We start from the raw sequence: 20,301 nt of genomic DNA, 5'->3' as shown, positions 1-20,301 counted from the left end.
TACAAAGAAACAATCTCATTTTACTTATATTCAGTATTCCTGCAGATACAAACTAATATTCTGTTAGGTAATAACACTGTCTTGAAAACTTAGAGACTGATCAATCAAAACCCTAAGATTGTTTCTGTCAAGGTGGTAATTATAATTTAAAGTAGCCAATATGCATTACCTTTCACTTAGCACTTCATCTGTCATTTATTTCCCAACTGATGTAAATCTCTTTGTAAATAGAAAATTATTTTTCTCTCAGCCAACTGCATTCAACACTTGTGTTCATTAATTTCAGTAGCTATTGTCTTGGCTTTACTATTTGGGTATTATCTAAAATTTATTGTTTGAAAGTTTTGATAAAGAAAATGTACAACCTACTTTTTCAGAGTTTTGCCAAATTATCATTATTTTCTAATTCACATGCAGTATTAGAATATGGTACAAAACTTCTACCAACTACAAAATGTGTCAGATTAAGTAAATAATTCGTAATTTAATGTCATATGATGAACTGCAACATGTAAGGAATTAAAAATACTTTGTTGGAACATCAAGGCTGTCATACCCATTTCAAGGAATAAAACAAAAAAATATTCTAATTTTTCAAATTACGTTAAATTTACTGAATCTAACATATCTGAAGCAGCTCATTCCAAAGGCTAACCAACTTGTTACAAAAGTCAAACTTTATGCATTGAAAGTGTCTCTGGCCTTGCCAAAATTTATACTTGTATTCTTTTGTTACCTTATTATCACCTCTAAATATTGAAAAAAAAAAAAATCAATAAATACTTTCATTTTGTTTAATAGACTTCAATACCTCAATTAATTTAATTCTGTTTCTTTCTTTGTCAAGAGAAATCAGCTTCAAAGGTTGTAACTTGTTCTTGTATGACAACCTTTCCAACCCAGTTATCAACCTAGTAGCCCTTCTTTGAACTCTCTGAAAATTCCTTTTCCTTAATTTAAGTATCCCAAAAATGAAGCATGACGAGTGATGTGTAAAATGAAATGGTATTCCAGTTTAGAAAGAATGATGAAATATTTTTTTAATATTGGTGTGTGGTAGTTTAATAAGTATTTAATTTTTTTATTAACATCATAAAAATAAAGGATAGTATTGACCTATTAATACTTTGGAGGGGACATAATCACTTAAGAAAAGATTGAGTATCATGCTAAGTAGAATTTTTGCTATTGTTTTCACTAACAATTTTAAAAAATGTACAGGATTACAAGTTTATTACAGATAGGAAGGACTTTCTCTTAAAAGTCTTTTTTGCTGAAGACATAACTGTCTTGTAAAAAGTTTAGAAACCTGAGAATAAAACTCTTTAAGGTGGTGAGGTTTGTTCTAAAACATCAAGAAAGCTTAGGAAAAAGATAAGAGCTTCAACAATTACATTTCAGAAATCTCTGTACTAAGGGCAGTTGATTATTGGGAGATTGTCAGTATGTTTTCCTTATTTTAAAATTGGGATTCACAAAAATCTGTAGTTGTTTTAGTCATCAAGATGTGGCAAATGATAAACATTAAAATTTCCCAACATTGTTCTTTTAGTATTAGAGCTTTCACACAATACAGGTTTACTTGTAAATTTATCTTGAAGATAAATCTTTTGAAAAATGGGTTATTTCTCTCATTTATTTATCTAAAGATTTTGGTAAAAATCCATTCTTTTTGTAGTAAGGTTTGCATATAAAAAAAATCTCTTTTTAGTATTAATCTAACCATTATGTTGGGCAAGACTTCATTCATAAATTAAACTTGTTCAGTTCATAATAAGTTATAAAAACATTAAATAAATTGTATTAGACTAAGTATTTTTCACTTTTTATTTTAAAGATAAACTTAATTTCTTTAGGGAAAAGGTTAAGTAATGATAAAATAGCATAATATATTAATATTATGTTTGGCAGTGTTATGAAGAGGTTACTTGTATTAGTGTTGATTATTTACTCCTAGGTTGCAATAGTTAAAATAGTATGTAGGTATTAATGCTCATAGTTAAAGTGCAACAGGTGTAAGGAGTAAGTTTTATTTGGGAACTCTGAACTGGGTTGCACATTTAATCCTCAACAGCATTTCTTTGAAATGTTGCATTATGGAATACCCTTGGTTCAAATGAACCCCCAGCATAATATTACCACTACGGTAAGTTTTGGGTTGAAATGACAAAAACTAATTACAGCTTTTATTAGGATTAACATGCAATGTGAACAACATAAAAATATAAGTATTATTAGGGAAGTTTGTTGACAAGTCAAGAAATAACAGAATTAGTTGTTCCTCTGTATACAAATAAGTAGTATTAAAACCATTCCTTATATAAGCAACTCATCAAAAAGTGCTAAAGTTTTGTTATACTCGTATTTAAGTCATTATCTACCAATATATGATAAGATTATCACAGTACTGCAAAATTCAACTTGCAGAAAATTGAAAGTGTATATTGTGGGTCACCTTGGATCTGACCACACCCGAACATAAGTTTATCCTTATAGTAGGCTGTAAATTGAGAAACTAATGAAAAGGTTATTCTCAACAATTATCAAACAAGGTTTCTATATAATGTGACCTTTTAAACAATCATCACATAGAATACTTGTTGAGGAGTGAAATGTGCATAAATGGTTACTGCAAACAGACAAGGTGTTACTGTACTACTTTAGATGGATTATCCTCTAAAATAGCATATGTAGTAAAATAAATGTGTAAAAATTTGCTCTGTATGCCATCTGACAAACTGCATTTATAATGATGGTTAATAATAGTATGGGACCCACATAAACTCCAGATTATGGCCACCTACTCCATAAACCTGTTTTGAAAATAGTAGTGTCATATTGATCCAGAATCTCTACTTAACAGTCACATAAAATTACATAATTATTACAAATTTAGAGTCTATATGAATCCAGGTGTGATGATGAGGGTTAATGAAAAAGCAAGTAGTGAAGATGGAAAGCAAAATACTTAGGCACCCCCTAATAGTGTACATAAAAGAACAAATTTATTGCATACTGACAATATGAGATAAATTATTAAACTTATTTTTCTTAAACTATAGAATAGTAAATCAAGAAGTAAAGAAAATAAATTATCTTCTTGGCATGACCTTTATACATGGTTGTTGCTGGATGTATGTTTCTAAGCCTTTTAAAATTTTGCACATGGAGGATATCAAACAAAATTTTTAAGTTTCATATATACATATACAGTTGAATAACCAAAAAGTCATAAATATCTATACAAATACCACAGAATTCCACTGTAATTTATTTAGCTTACTAAGATTTATTTAGATTTTATATAACATAAAAATTCGACCAGACTTGTCATATATTGAAGTAAGTGTATATAAGGAACTATTTCAAAAAATGGAAAGAGTTAAATAGGAACAACATGTTTGATTTGGTATATAAGTCATATCTCAGCAAAACAAAAAGATATGAGGTTTTTATTTTATATTCTAGATTGTAAATATTAGTAGTTTGAGTTCCTTATTAGTATGAAACTACAGACCTAGTATTTTGACATCACAAACATCTAATTGTAAACAATACTGCATTCAACAAACCACGTGACTTACTAAAATATATATTTAGATGTGTTATTTTAATATTTTCTTTTAAGTTAAGAAATTAACTCACATAATGGTAAAGTTTGAACCATAACCTACAGTTTGATTCCAAACTTATTGACATAAATTCATAAAATAGTAGTTCAATAAAATTTTGAATGCAAGTCAAAAAATGTGATAACTTTGCCTTTGACCCCTGACCCATTGTGAAAGGGTTAAACTAGACCTAGACAGTAATGATGGCCAGAATAAACTAAATGCAAATAGGTAAAGATGTAGAAAAATGTTTAGCATAGGAAGTGAGTACAGTAGTTCTGAGAGTAAGCTTAATTGTTACCATTATAATGCTACAGAATAATTACTTTAGTGTGCTAGTAGGAGTGGAGGAATTTGATATAATGGGAATATTTGAAACATAGTTGAATGTAAATGATTTTGATGACAGAAATTACTTTGAAATACAGGATTATACCTTATTTAATAGCAATAAAATACTAAAGATAGGTGGGCGAGTGGCGTTGTATGTAACACAAGTTACATCTCTTGTAGTTGAGAATATCAAAGATTATAGAAAGGAGATTGAATCCATTTGGATTTATGTTAGTGGATATAAAATTAAAAGGATTTTGGTGAGAATTTGTTATAGACTGCCAGATGATATTGTTTAAATTTATGAGAAACTTTATAGTGAGATTAAGATTCCAACTGTTAATGAGGTAATAATTATGGGTAATGTCCATTTCAGGTATTTAAATTCTTAAATGTTAGTCAAATCATGTGGGAGAAAGGTTTTTGAAAATGGTATAGAGGATTTTCTTCATCAGTTGGTCGAGGAACCTACTAGAAATAATGCTATTTTAGATTTATTGTTAACAACTAATACGGAAATGGTTGAGTGTGTGGAAATTGGGGAACACCTGGGTGCAAATGATCATTGGTCTATTAGGATCACTGTTTAGCTGAAAATGAAGAAAATGATATTTTTGGTTACTAGTTTTAAAAAACAAATTCTGAAGGGATACAACAAGAATTATCTGTTGTGAATTGAGCAACTGAGCTATTTGGAGAGAGTGATCAAATGTGAATAAATTTCAATGATAAATTTGTAAATATTGAAGATAAACATATTCCTTATAGAAAGAAAATGATAGCTGCAAGTAAAAAAAACCAGGTTGGCTCACAAAGAGTATGAGAGATAAAATTAAAAAAAAAACATCACAACTTTAAGAAATTTAATTGAACTGGTGTAATGTGAAATATAGAATATGATAAGATATGATAACTTAAGAAAGTTGATGAAACAGAAAATTAGGGCATTAGAAAGGATTTATGATAAAAACATTGACTTAAAATGTAAAAAATTAACAATAAGGATTTTGTTAAATACATGAAGGGTAGACAAAATGTTAGGATGGAAGGTAGGATGTTTGAGAGGTAATAAAGGAAGGCTTGTGTCTGATGGTTACAAGATGGCTGAGGTACTAAATTTTTTTTCTTTAGTCTTAACTAATGATGACTTAAGTATAATTCCTAATCTTGAACAGTTGATTGATGAAAATGAGTTTGAACAAGATAATTGCATAAATCAGAAGTTCAAAGAATCATTTGTGGGAAAGGTTTTGGACATTCTGATAGTAGATGCTTTATGTAGTCATTAGTAAGGTTTAAAATTTTAATCAATAGTCAACAGATTTTACTAATGGAAAATTAGGCCATATGAAGCTTGTTTAGAAGCTGCTGCTTGAGTAGATGAGGGTAATGGTGTAGCTTTGGTTATCTGAATTTTCAGAAAGCATTTGACAAGGTGTCACATAAGAGGCTTTTAAAATATTTCTGTAGGTGTAGGAGATGTTAACTAACTGGATAGAAGGAAGTAGAAGGTTATTTTAAAATGAATTTCATTCAAACTAGATTATTTGAGGATTATTGTACTTCAGGACTGACTCTTAGGACTTTTCCTCTTTCTGATTTGCATCAATGATATAGATAGATAAAGGAATGGTAAATAAATTACTTTGCAGATGATATTAATGCATTGGGGTTTGCAGGTTGTAAGAAGAATATTGCTGCTTTACAAAACAATTTAGATCATTTAGTGAGTTTGGCAATTATAATGAACCCAAGGTAATGCAAGTGAGTTATCATAATTTGAATTACAAGTATAATTTGGATGGTAATAGCAGTGTTAAAGAAAAAGGGTTTTGATGTTATGGTTTATTGCTATTTTAATGTATCCAAGAAGTGTGCTCTTGCTAGTGGTAGGTCAAACAGGATTTTAGGTGGTATTGTACAGAAATATTGAATATAAGTCTAAAGAGGTTTACCCAGCATGGCCAGATGGTTGAGGAACCCAACTCATTATCTGAGGGTTGTGGATTTGAATCCCTGTCACTCCAAACATGCTCGCCCTATCAGCTGTAGGGATATTATAACGTGACAGTCAATCCCACTATTTGTTGGTCAAAGAGTAGCCCAATAGTTGGCAGTGGATTGTGATGTCTAGTTGCCTTCTCTCTGGTATTACACTGTTAAATTAGGGATAGCTGGCATAGGTAGCCCTCATGCAGCTTTGTGCAAAATTCAAAACAAACCAAGCCAACTAAAGGTGTTATAATTTTGTTGTATGGTTCACTGATTAGGCTACAGTTATAGTAATGTGTTCAATATTTGGCTCCTTACCTAAGAAAGGACATTGAATTGTTGGAAAAGATTCAGAGGGAACCTGCTAGAATTGGGATGGAAAGATTCCTTGTATGATAGAAGTTAATGTCTCTGAAATTATTTTCTCTAAAAAAAAAAAAAGTTAAATGAATACTGATTAATGTGTTTAAGATTGTTAAGGAAATTGAGTGTTGATGCATCATTTTTTTTATTCATACTTAATTGTGATAAGGGTGTGAGTAGGGGGCACAGATATAAATTTTGGCAGGATAGGAGTCACCTCCAGCCAAGAAAATTTTATTTTTCTAAGAGAGTAGTTGGCCTTTGGAATGGGTTGCCTTCAGATGTTGTGGAGGTAGTGAATTTAAGTGAGTTTAAGAAAATGCTTAATAATATGAGTGATGTAATGAATTTTATGGGTTTGAATTTTGTTTCTTAATAGGTTTAATTTAGAGGATTGGATAGCCTAGATGAACCAACAAGTTTTTATTATCCCTAAATCAGGGGTTCCCAACCAGTGGGTTGCGGCCCCCTTGGGGGTCGCAAAGCCTTGACAGGGGAGTCGTGTAGCCTTGTTAGAAGTAGCTTGGGATAACATTAATTTTATTTCATCAATTACATTTTCGTGCTCTTACATTTTTTTTGTTTCGGTGCAAAGCAAAACGTGTGCTACGTTAGTTCAATGTCATTAGGTGATATTATGGGTGTATGTATGCATGCCTGTGAGTGAATGGGCCTGTGTGAATGTGTATGTGTCTGCAACTGTATGTATGTGTGTACTAGTGAGTAGCGAGTATGTGAGTGCACGCGCATGTACATATGCTTGTGTGTCTGTTTAGCTGTGATTAAGTGTGTGTGCTCGCTGTCAACATGTGAGTCACATGTCCGTTGCTGATTGGTGAATGACAAATCGCTCGACTGGCCACGCTCCCTTCCCTCCCAATACTTACCCCATCATTACTATACCTGCACCCCCCACAAGTAGTCAGTGTAAGATCTACAGTTGCCAAAGCGTTCATTATTCAATATTTTTATTTTATTTTAACAAGGAGATAAGTAAGCAGTAGAGGTGAGTTGTGTCCATGGCTAAACGGCACAGATACTCAGAATGCTACCTCAACATTGGCTTCACCACTGTGCTCGCCAACGACGGCATCGAGAAACCACAGTGTGTTTTGTGCCATGCTGTCCTGAGTGCAGAGTCAATGAAACCATCAAAACTCATCTCGAGATGAAACATCCAGAACACGCAAAGAAGGGTTTGGATTTCTTCAAACGGCATGAACGGTGTCTTTAAAGCCAAAGAATCGATAGAAGTGGGTCGTTTCAGCAGCAGAGTGCAGCCGTAGTGGAAACTTCATATGAGATTGCATTCGAAATTGCTAAACAAAAAAAGCCTCAAACGATTGGAGAAACACTTCTTAAACCCTGCATGATGAAAGCAGTAGATCTTATTCTTGGAGATGCCAGTGCAAAGAAGATGCAGAAAGTATCCCTGTCAAATAATACTATACAGAGGTGCATTTCTAAAATGTCTATGGATGTGAAGGAACAGGTTTTGACTGAAATCAAGGGTTCCTCTTTGTTCTCCTTTCAGCTCGACGAGTCAACAGATGTAAGTTCATGTTCTCAGTTGCTTGTCTTCGTGAGATACATTAATTCAGGTGACATGAAAGACGAATTCTTATTCTACAGTGCACTTGAAACCACAACAAAAGCTGATGATGTCATGGAAAAAGTTTCAACTTTTTTTCAAGATGAAGATCTTCAATGGGAAAACGTGTGGGGTTTGTACGGATGGGGCACCGGCTATGCTGGGATCGAAATCAGGATTCCAGTCGAGAGTGAAGAAGCTAGCACCTTAAGCAAAGGGCATCCACTGCATGATTCACCGATATGCTCTCGCCAGTGAGACTCTCCCTGCCTCTCTGCAGGAAGTGCTCGAATCTGTAATCAAAATTGTGAATTATGTGAAGACCCAAGCACTCAACACTCGCCTATTCAAAGAACTATGCAAAGACATGAATGCTGACCACGAAGTCCTTCTTTTCTACAAAGCAGTATGTTGGTTGTCGAAAGGAAACGTTATTAATCGTGTCTTTGAAATGAAAGATGAAATAAAGCTATTCCTGAAGACTCAAGAAAGGAAAGATCTTGTAGCTCACTTCGAAGATGAAGCATGGAATAAAAGGGTTGCGTACCTAGCCGACATTTTTGACCAGCTGAACAAGCTCAATTTGAAGCTTCAAGGAAGGGAAACACATGTTCTCCTTTTTCAAGATAGTCTTCGGGCCTTTGTTTCCAAACTGCAGAACTGGTGTCGGAAAACCAATCTTGGAAACATCGCTATGTTTGAAAAACTTTGTGGAGTGACGGATGAGTCTCAGATCCAACTGGATCAGTTCCTCAAGGATGATGAGATTACCGAACATTTTCAGTCTCTAGAAAAGGAAGTTGAGCGTTACTTCCCCTGAGCTATCACAGGAACAGAAGGCCCTGGTAAGGAACCCATTTTGTACTGAACTTGATGTATCCAGCATCCCAGATGATATCCAAGATGAATTTCTGTATCTAAGGAACGACTCTTCAGCTCGTGATCTCTTCAAGGTGAAACCCGTGACTCAGTTCTGGTGCGCTATGTATCAGTCATACTACAAAGCCAGCATGATAGCTTTACGTGTCCTTGTTCCATTTGCTTCTACCTGCTTGTGTGAGGCAGGATTTTCCACTCTTGTCAATATAAAAAACAAAGAATAGGAACAGATTGGATGTTGGAGATGACATGAGACTGGCTCTGACAAACGATCGGCCACGAATTTCAAAGCTTGCTGCTGAAATGCAACATCAGGCATCTCACTAGCTGGGTTGGATAGCTGTTCAAACCAATGTTAATATTATTTTAAGAAATATATGTTCTTTTTGTGAATTCAGGTTGGACCAATGTGATTTAATTTGCTAATAAATAATTACAGAATTTTTAAATATTTTTTTTAGATGTTTCTTTCCCTCTCCTTCACAGAAAATAAAATAAAAATTAAGCTGCTGATAGTAAGCCCTAAGTAGGGGGTCACATGGGTTTCAAACTTTTAGGTAAGGGGTCGTGAGTGCCAAAAGGTTGCGAACCTCTGCCCTAAATAATATCTTACGTTGTTTCATATCGTTCCTTTGTCACAATTTGTGTGATAATGCCCAGCTAAAATTTTAAAAACCACATTAACATGAGCTTTAAATAAGGGGGATGCCAGGATTTTTGTTCACACTGTACAATTTGCGTATAGGGTTCATAGGAAAAAACACTAAAAATTCCATGGCAGGTATTTAGTTTTAAAGGAAGATGAACTTCCCAACTGGGGTGTTCAGGGATATTTATATCCTCCTTCACTCTGCTGATGATAGAATTTTGATGTATGCATGAAAAATTGGATTAAATTTTCCTAGTTTTTGTTTCATATTGGATGATTGTGAAGATTGGCATAATAAAGGTAGTTTCAGAGAAAGGCAACAGATAAAGTCCAGTTGGTTCAAGGCAGCAGAGAGAAAGCATAGGTTGGAGGAGAAATTGTAGACTATCTTAAATAGGTTAGATCTTGTGGATAAAGAGAAGGTAAACTGGATAAAATGACAGCAGGATTTAAAGAGGAAACTATTCTTTCACATGTAAAAGATACAGTGGTTAATGATTTTTTATTACAGTACTTGTAGGACTACTACTAATGGATTTAATTATAATTAGCAGGTTAAGTAATAGGCTTTAGGGTCTAGCTTCTATAGATAAGAAGCTAGATGAGGAAAGGATAAAAGAGACAAATAGGGATAAGAATGAAAATTATGAGGTCATTTTTATACAAGATTCATTTGTGCAATATATGAATAAGACTAAGGGGGTAGAAAAGAATTAGATTGTTATCTGGGAAGAGAGGTGGAAAATATAGTTGACAGAGCAACTAATATGGTAAAGTATACTAGCAGCAATGCAGTTTTTTGGTACACATAATGCCTGTGATGAAAAAGAAAATTTGTCAAAGGAGGTAATTTTTAATTCCAAGACAGTTATAGACAGTCATAGTTGTGTTTTTCATGAGAAAAAAAAAAGAAAAAGATTGCTACAGGTAAAAATTCAAAGTTAGTTCAAAAAAGAATATGAAAGATAAAAATTAAAGAAAAGCATTATAAGTATAAGAAGTTTAAACTAAATGAAATAAAAGAAGACCAAGAGTTGGTCAAACAAGGGAATAGGAAATCAAACACAATGAAATAGGCTGGCTGAAGATGTAAAAATCAGTAATAAGTTTCTTGAAATACACTAAGGGTAAGCAAAATGTTAGGATGACAGTGAGGTCGTTGAAGAATGTAACAGGAATACTGAACCTGATGAGTGTGGGATATCTGTTATTAAATTCTACTTTTTCATCAAGTTTTACTAATAGAGATATAAGCAGTATTCCTAATCCTGTAAAGTTGTTAGGTAGAAACAGTACTGAACAAAACAATCACATTAATTCTGAGCTTGTTAAGAAATAGCTGTGAAGTTTATAGAATAAGTCGATTTGCTAGATAATGTTTATCCAAGGTTATTAAGATTTGGATATGTGAGCCACTTTCTATTACTTTATCTAAATAATTTAATAGTTATCAGGTACTACAAGATAGGAAGTTGGTTAATATTACTCCTTCAATGTAGATAATAACAGTTGTTTCAAGTAAAAATGTATCTCAAGACTGATGGTATGGATATTAAAACTTTTATTAAAATTAAGTAGAGAACAATGTTTCGACCTTCTTAGGTCATCTTCAGGTTAACGTATCAAGTTTGCAAATTAGCTTATAAATAGCAAATGGAATTTAATTATAATAAATATGAAATAAAGCATGTAGGGTTACAGTTTTAATGATTATAATTTTATTGGAATAATCATAATGGTGTTATAGAAGGAAACATCTTTTTTGTTTTGGTTGATTGATCTCCTAGGTATTTAAGCAGTGTACTGTTAATATTGGTTGTGAAAATAGGATTTTAGGTTATATTTACAGACATTGGATACAAGTCCAAAGTAGCTACAATGCCACTGTATAAGTCATTAGTTAGACCAGTATGTTCTTTAGTCTTGTGATAATTACCTGAAGAGGGCTACTAGGATAATACCCAAGATTGAAAGGTTATGTGATGATATGTTAAGATCTTTAAATTATTTTCTTGCAAAAAAAAAAAAAAGAGTATCTTATTAAGTTGTAAAGGGAATTGATAGTGTTGATGCATTACGGTTTTGTATTGAATGGTGAAAATGATGAGAGAGGGGACACAAATGTAAATTTTGTCAGGGTATGAATCAACTTTAGCTAAAACAACTTTATTTTTCTAACAGGGTAGCTGACCTTCAGAATAGGTTGTCTTCAGATTGTAGTGGATGCAGTAAAGTTAAGGGAATTTAAGACAAGGCATGATAAATTCATAAATTATAAGGGCTGGTTTGGAGTGCATGTGTGTGTGTGTGTTTTTAAAGTTGGTTCATTGGATTAGACAGTCAAGATGAACCCTTGTGCCCTTAATTTTATTTCAGGGTATAATTTTCTGTCTTTCTCTTTTACTTGATAATATTTATAGTTTCAAAACTATTTGATACTGTTAACTATATGGAAGTGATAGACAGGAAAAGATAAAATAGTAAATAACTGTAAATGTGCCTAATATATAACATATGTCAAACAAAATACTACATTTTTGCTGTACTTTTTATTTGTTTAGTGTACACACACACACACACACACACACACACACCATGTTTCAACGCATTTGTGTTTGCTTCATTAGTGTTAGTTGGTTACAGCCACTTTCTTGTAGTACTTGCATTGCTCAGAAGCATGTTATGCATGCTACGTAATTTTTAAGATTCAGTATGATAAGTTCAATAAAAGAGAGAATTGTTAATGCTTTTTTTAGTAACTACTCGGTTAGTTACAAATGTTATCAGAATATAAACTGGCAATCCTGCTTTTTGTGAAACTTTTGAATTGTTACCTGTATTGTATATTAAATATACCTCTAAAGTTCCCAAACAATAACAGTAACACTGCACTAGAAAGACAAAGGATTGATAAAGTTTTTTGGGACTTTGTCAAAATATACCTATAAAAATTTTGTGACTTCAATATATTTAATACCAACTCCTCTAATTATAGTATGTGGGCTCCAGATTAAAGCTTTCTTATTAGTTTTAAATTATCCAGCCTTTTTAACATGTAAAATCACTTTCACTGTGGTTCTCTAATTAAGTCTTATGTGGAATTGGTCTTATTCTTAAGTTTTCTCTCTTAGAATGATAACTTATGAAATAGTTTGCCTGTTATTATAGGTCCATTAGTGTGTTCACTTAGGTTGGGAAGTTTATATGAAAAGTTTCACTTAAGTGAAGTGTTTATTTAGTTTTACCTTGTTCAAAGATATGCAATTAGCAGGGATACATAGCCTTTCAGTTTGCATTTAATATGCTCTCATAGTTTTTATTTCCACTTGTATCCAGCAAAAGAATAGAAAATATTATGTACCATATTACCAAAAGAAAAACAAAATAACAGCTAACAAATCCAAGATCAAGCTAATTTTATAAATCAAGTATCTATTTTTTATATATATATATATATATATACACACCTTTCTCAACTACATTCCAAATATGGAGTTTACTTGAGATTTATAAGTTGATGTCAATATGTTTGTCTTGTTGCTTTCTTCATAAAATAATGAAACCATAACTTCAGATTAGATTCAGTCAGTCAAGATCATACAAATTTACAGCAATCTTTAGTTAAAAACACAAAATTGCTATCATGTTCTAATGATAGAGTAGTTGTAATCATCGTCAGACCCTGTTGAATAGCTTTTCTTAATAATTACGTGACACTTGAATCTCTCATAATCTTTAAATCACAGATAATATTTTTCTGTTTTAATTAATAGGCCTTTTTGAACTTTGCTTTGTAAATGTATTGTGCCTATGAATATAGAAATACATTTCTGGTGCCTTTGCATGTGCTAAGACTACCAGAATCCATCTCAATGAATAAAAATTTCTTCATTGTTAACTTTTCCAGTAATCGATATCATCAAATACAGCTAATTTACAGCCTGTGTTACTATCAGGGTAATTTATATAAATAATAAGCAACAATTATTAAAGTGTTTAACTGTTTTGTTTTCTCTTGTGGATTTTGGAGCTAGAACTTTGAATCAATTTTATGCATTTCTCATGAAAGCAGAAATTTATTGTACTAAGCAAGGAAGTAGTTTTTTTATACATTAAGTTTTATTATTTTTGTGTGTGTATTTATGTGTAATTACATATCTGTGGATTAAAGGAGTCTTTTATCTTAACTTCTTAAATGGCTCTGGCAATAAAAAAACTGGATTTAATTTTCAGCTGAAATAATCTTGTTTATGTTTTTATGTTGCAGTTTTGTTGGAAGAACCCTTTTATGTATTTACATTAGATCTGTCAACAGAGAACTCTTCAAATGATCCAGATCACATTAGTAAGTCCAAACAGCAATGGTTGTTTTCTAGTTTATGCCAGATGTTTATAAATTTGAAAGTTATTTAATGTGTGTTTTGTTTTTCAAGAAATAAAGCCTATGTACTGATGTACAAAACTCCAAGAAAATCATTTTTAACACCAAACAATTGTTAATTAGTTGTCTTTGTGGTAAAATACACATAGAATAATAATCTTATTTGGTGATGATGTTTGTTTGTTTTAATTTGTGGTTAATATAAGTTTTATGAACATGCTCTGTGTATAACAAATTCTAATATATCTAATTGCACACTTGAGTGTCTTATATTAAACTGTTTTGTTACTGTTTGTTTTACAGGAATTTCTGAATATAATACATACTTAATTTGCTGGTTGTTTTTTAAACAATCTGATTTTTTGTGTACAAAAGAATTTTAATTTTTACTAAATGAATTCCACATTTTGTGATGATACATATGCTGTATCAAAAGTTATAGTGCAAATAATTATCATCTGCAGATGTGTGGACGAACTTGTGTATATTGTACCGAGCTCTTCAAGAAAAGGTTAAATAAGACCAAAACTGTGAACACTATTCCAGTTAAGCCTAGTCAGTGATTTCTGTAAAGAAATGTGTTATTACTTCTTTTGACTTGTAATCAGTATGTATATAAATACTCTTAGCTACTATTAGCTTTACAATTGTCAGTAGAGCACTGCTTTGATGGCTTGAATGACTTATTCACCACTATATAAAGACCATTGTTTTCTGTTATGCTATCAAATGTGTTCCAATTTGTTTTAAACATGACTGAAATTATGATAACCTAAACGCATTACCTTGCAAGTATTTGTAATTAAAAAATTGTCAAACCAGACAAATGATCAAACTAATTCTGTAGTACTTAAAAACACTTTTTTAAAACTAGAAATACACACGAGCTTATTATAACATGAACATTTTATTAATTACACCCCCTATCAGTGGGTAGAAAAGTGGCTGGATGGAAAAAGCTATATGGGTATTTTAAATAGAGTGTAGTCAGATTGAATTAATGTTGTAAGTTGGATACAGTGCCTTTGTTCTTTCTTGTTAACATAAATGACAAAGGTGAAGGAAAATTGATAAATCAATAACAAATAATTGATTTAACTACCAGAGGGCACTGCTTGAAAAAATAGGATTTGGTTATGTCAACAAAAATATTGAATACAAGTTTAATAGTTATATTTTCATTGTATTATTGGAAAGGATTCATTAAAGATGACATCTGGGATAGAAAGGTTGTCAATTGAAGACAGAAAAAGAGGAGAATTAAAATCTTATTGGTGTGTTTAAGATTGTTAAGGGAAATAATAGTGTTGATGCATCTTTCTTTATACTTAATGGTGGAGTGGTAGAATTAAGAAATACATAAATTTAGGTAGGATAAGAATCATATTCAGCTAAAATATTTTTATCTTTCTAATAGGGTTATCTTCAGATGTGGTCAAAACAATAAATGTAAGGGAGTTTAAAGAAGAGGTGATAAGTATTTAAGTGACAATGGCTGGATTTGAGTATTGTTTTGTAGTTTAGTAGATAGGATAACCTAGATAGACCAATAGGTCAGTTGTTATCATTAAATGTTATGTTATTGTAAATGAGAAAAATCAATGGCATGACTGCTAGTTGCTATCATTAGTCACAAAAATCCAGTTAAATAAAGCCTTTAGGTTACCTACATGTAATCAGAACAACTATTTTGCTCTACTATTGGGACTTGAAAAAATAATTTTCTTTAGGTATATACATTACAAAATACAATCGTGAAAAGGAAGGAGATGTATAATACTTTGATTATAGCATGACTTAGATGGATTTGCACGATGTATATTGTAAATCTTTTATTACAAAAACATAATTTTTAGGCTAGTACAATGTTTCTATGTTGATAAATTAATTTGTTCTTTGTATTAAAAAGTATGTTAACGTAAGTTAACAAAAAGAGTTCACATTGTGATTTTTGTTTTGTTACACTAACTTCTACATAAAAACATTCAGGGAATAAACAGAAGTTTGATATTAGATTTAGATACTAATGGAACATTCATGTACTTTATAATTTGTGACATTTTTGGTGGGATATCTTGTTAATTGTAAACCCTACACTTAGTGTTTCAGACTATATAGTATATATGAAGAATATCTCGTTTACAAAACATACCATCTGCTGACACTGTAGTTATTTCTTGATCTCCAGGGTTTCCACTCTTTGCCCATCTAAACATTGAAAATGGCTGCTTCAATCTTTTATTATCCACTCAAATGCCTTAGGCAAATTCTAATTTGCAAATTTCTCCACCAATTTCAATGCATCTTCTATTTAGGTACTGTGTGTAAGTATCTCACCCTAATAATGCAATTACTTTTTTCTTGAAAAAGCATTCAGCATGAGTTTCTGTCAACAGAAGTGTTGTGATTAATTACTATTTACATTGTTAATTTGAACATGGTTAGCATTTATACAGTTGTTTTTTTCATTTATAATTATATATTATGTAATTTTCCCTCCCAAAAAAACAAACTTAATCACAGATGTGAATTCCTGAGTTAATATTTCTACTACAGAGATCAACCAGACCTCATTCCCCTCTACTATCTGGTGTTTTTCAACAGCCAGGGAGAGAATCTCAGTCAAAGCTATCCATGCTATATTCTTTTATGAGATGAAGATGTATGGGCAGATGTAGGGTTTTCACTCCAGGAGGTTCTGAGGTGGCTTTTGTAAATGGCACAGGAACAACTGGCAAGACATTAGACCAGATTTTTGTGGCTTCTTTAACTAGGTCAGTCTTAATGTAGAATCATTTTGAACAACCACCTTCAGCTCCTTTTCTTCAGTTTGTTGCTGATGTTTGTAAGGTTTTGGGAATCTCTCCTGTTGGATTCTAGTTAGCAGAAATGATTTTTCTCTCCTCTTCTGATAGTGCTGTTCATGCTGGTAGATTTACCAATCAGTTATGAGGTGGGATAACTGTCTTGTACTCCGTGTATATCAGATAAACATACTTTATATTATTACATTCAGGAGGAGGCCTATTTATGTTTTCAGTGGATGAACCATGGACCCACTTTTGGACCTGTGGGGGTCTGGATTGAAACCTGTGATTACAGTTTTCTCCTATTTGTCTTACTCTCATACCTGTCCCTGAGGTATTTAACTTCTATCCAACTTTTGTCTGAAGCTCACTGATGTTCCCTTCAGCAATTTAAGAAAGAGTTGGGGATTTTGCTAGCATCTGCCTCAGATAGATTGTCTTTTTCCATTATTTTTTTGGTTTCCTGGCTGGTTGTTTGTTTGGGATTTATTGGCTAAAGATGCTTTGTTAAAAATTGTTTGTTTACCATCTTCTACCCTGGGGGAATTACAGAAATCCCTTTTCTCGATCCAATGTTATTTGCTGCAATTTCAAAAACATTAGGATCCTGAATTGATACCACTCATTTAAATTTTTCTTTATTTTCCTTGGTTTCTCATCTTTCTGGCTCTAATTTGGAAGTATCAGCTTTTAGTATTCCTCAACCCTGTCCTTGGGTTCCCAGATCTCTTGGGTCCATCTTATTCTTGAGGATCTTTGGCTCAAGCAGACCAATGACAATGGCATCAGTGACTATCCCAGGGGCAGGGGAACACTATATCACATTCTGGACATTTAGAGCTCTCTCACCAGGAATCCATGGGTACTCTTGGTTCTAGCTTCAGTGTTAACCATTCAGTTTACATCACTTCCATCATTGTCTGTTCAATCTGTTTTCTTTTCATCAACAACAAACCCAAAAGGAGTAGAGCTCTATTCCAAGGCCATAAAAGAAGTTGTTAGTCAAAAGGGCAGTAAAGGGCCAATCCCATGCTTCATGAATTTTATTCCATTTATTTGTGGTACCCATGAAAACAAGAAATTGGTGTCCAATCATCAGTATCTCAACTCATTAATTTGTAGATCCTCCTTATTCACAATAAAATCTTTTCTCATTGTAGAATGGCACTTTGTATTAGGGCTCTGCATGATGAAATTTGATGTTACTAATGCTTATCTCTGTTTTCCAATAGCAGAATCTTTCCAGAGGTTTCTGCTCAAGGGTCAGGTGCAACAGTTTCAAACTTTTCCTGTTGGTCTTGCATCAGCACTTGATGTTTTCTGTGGAGTTGTTCATGCTTTTTCTCATCACTTACATTCCTTGTGCTTGTGTACTTATCATTATTCCATCAATCATCAGAACAACATATTCAGATTCTCCTTTCAGAAGCCACAAAAGCTGGCTTCCTTATCAAATGGGAGAAATCTGTTTTGTCACCAGTTCATCTCATCCATTTGGGTGTCTTTTTCCAATACCCACTTAAGTTGTGCTCAACCACCCCTCCCTCAGGCTTCAAGCAATGGAAAGATTCATCAGGCTTTTACTTCTGTCTCCTTCTCCTATGCAAATTTCTTTCTTTTTGGAATGTGAACATCCCCCGAGTCTTTCATTCTTTTGGGATGAGCATATATGAAGTCTCTTCACTAATCATTGTATAGTAAATGGCTCCTGCATTCTGATAATTTGGATCATCCTGTCTTATTACCCCTTTACAACATTGCCAATTGTTGAATGGTGGTTGGATCAGAGCAACACTACTGTTGGGTTACCTGTTCCACCATCTCTTTGTAAGATCCATCTGTTCAGATACTTCTCATCAGGGATGAGGAGCTTATTTTCAAGGTCACAAGAACAGGAATTCCAGGGTACTTGGACAGAAGACAAGTCTACCATCTATATCAACATTTTTTGAACTTTATATGCAAAAACAGCTGGTTTGGGTTGAGAAAATATTTTCTCGACATCACTGATTTTTGAACTTCTTACAGTACATAGAGAAATGGTTGAAAGCCTGACTATCTTTAGGGAAAAAATTGCCATGATATATTCCACAGTTATATCTCAGATTTCTTGTCAAGGAGGTACACATTCTTGAGATTTTTGTTTTTGTGCTTGGATCTTCTTTACTGGTCACATTCCCATAATATCAGTCTTTTATCTTGTCAGATTCCAAGAGTGATGAATGTAATTGCAGATCACTTATCTCAGACCTGCCAAATTCTTCTGATGGGAATGCATGCTACATTATGAGGTTTTTCAGTGGATTTTCTCTCCGTTTGGGTTTCCAGTGGTTAGTGCCTTTCAAACTGATTGGCATTCTCAACTGCAGTTGTTTTGGTCCTCAATACCTCATTTTCAAGTGTTGGCAGTAGATGTGTTCAGTCAGGACTAGACTGGTTTACAAATGTATGCCTTTCTTCCAATTCGGGCTATTATCCTTGGTTCTGACTATGATTTATTCTACTCCTTGTCATGTTCTCTTTGTTGCACCTTACTGGCCAGCTCATGCATAGTTTCTGCTTCTTCAGTATCTGCAGGAATACCCAACTCTTACCTCTTCCATACTGGAAGTCTCTAACATGACCTTGATCAAACATTCTCCACCCAGATATTTCGAAACTAAGTTTTCATACTTGAAAGTTATGCAGTTATTTGCTTGGCATAAGAGTTTAACTTCTAAGGTTTCTCTGTACTTAACCAAATCTTTCTGTAGGCCAACCACAATTGCTTGTCAACAGAAATGGAATATTTGTCACCAGTGGTGTCTTAAAAGAAAGTTAAACCATCTTCATTCAAAAGTATCTATCATGTTCTCTTTTCTTACATGAGAAGGGTCTTACTTCATCAGTGGTGGCTTTATAAAAGGCATCCTTGTCCACTATTTTTAGGTATTCAAAATACCAGAGAATATATGAGTCTTCAATTCTGTCAGGCTTACTAAAATCCTTTCATATTCTTCTGACCAAACAACCTTTTCAGTTACTGAATTGAAATTTTACAGTTTTACATATGTTGTCTAATTCTTGTTTTGATCTCTTAGCTTTCTGTTCTTTGTTTCATCTTCATTGTTTGGTTTAGTTGTTTGCAATACATATACATATGACTTTTTTTATCATTACACATTTGTGCTGCTATACCCTGTTAGGTCTTGTCTTTCCAAGACTCTGGCAGCCAGGAAAGAGGAAGGACCATTCTCACTAATTCATTTGCCAGCTATTCCTCACTATTATGACTGCTCCAATCCTGATCATTTGATTTGTTATATTCTGTAAGGGCATTCAAGTGTATGTGGCTCATACTGATTCCTTTTGAGGTACCAGGAGCTAATTTTTCATTCATTGGGACCCTTCTATTTCCAGTGTCTTATCTCCCATTACCAGCTGGTTCTGCAAATTGATTTACATGACTTGTAATGGATTATTGTTACAGGAGAGAAATATTTTGCTTGTCACATTTCACCAATTTGTCATATCTCTATCCATTAGCTGCTAGTTGAATTGACCTCTGGAAGACATGGACTGCTCCTAAGACTTTCCTGTCTTATTACTTACATGATCTGGCAGTTTCCTCATGTGAGGGTTTTTTACTATTACCTGTTACTATTTTGACCACATATATTAGACTTTAACCAGAGGTATTTTCCTCAATCATGTAC

General features: G+C 33.0%; 1 protein-coding gene across 1 annotated transcript in view; it reads left to right on the top strand.

Annotated features, from left to right (window-relative positions):
* LOC143229161 (RWD domain-containing protein 1) overlaps positions 1 to 20,301 on the top strand; it is a 55,070-nt gene that overhangs the window by 1,970 nt on the left and 32,799 nt on the right. Inside the window, exon 2 of the mRNA XM_076461079.1 lies at positions 13,686 to 13,763. Coding sequence (XP_076317194.1) covers positions 13,686 to 13,763 — 78 coding nt within the window. The remainder of the gene's footprint in view (positions 1 to 13,685; positions 13,764 to 20,301) is intronic.

The sequence above is a fragment of the Tachypleus tridentatus genome, chromosome 10, assembly GCF_004210375.1.
Source record: "Tachypleus tridentatus isolate NWPU-2018 chromosome 10, ASM421037v1, whole genome shotgun sequence".
In the NCBI taxonomy this organism is placed as follows: Eukaryota; Metazoa; Arthropoda; class Merostomata; order Xiphosura; family Limulidae; genus Tachypleus; species Tachypleus tridentatus.
This window is presented reverse-complemented; position numbering and strand designations above follow the sequence as displayed.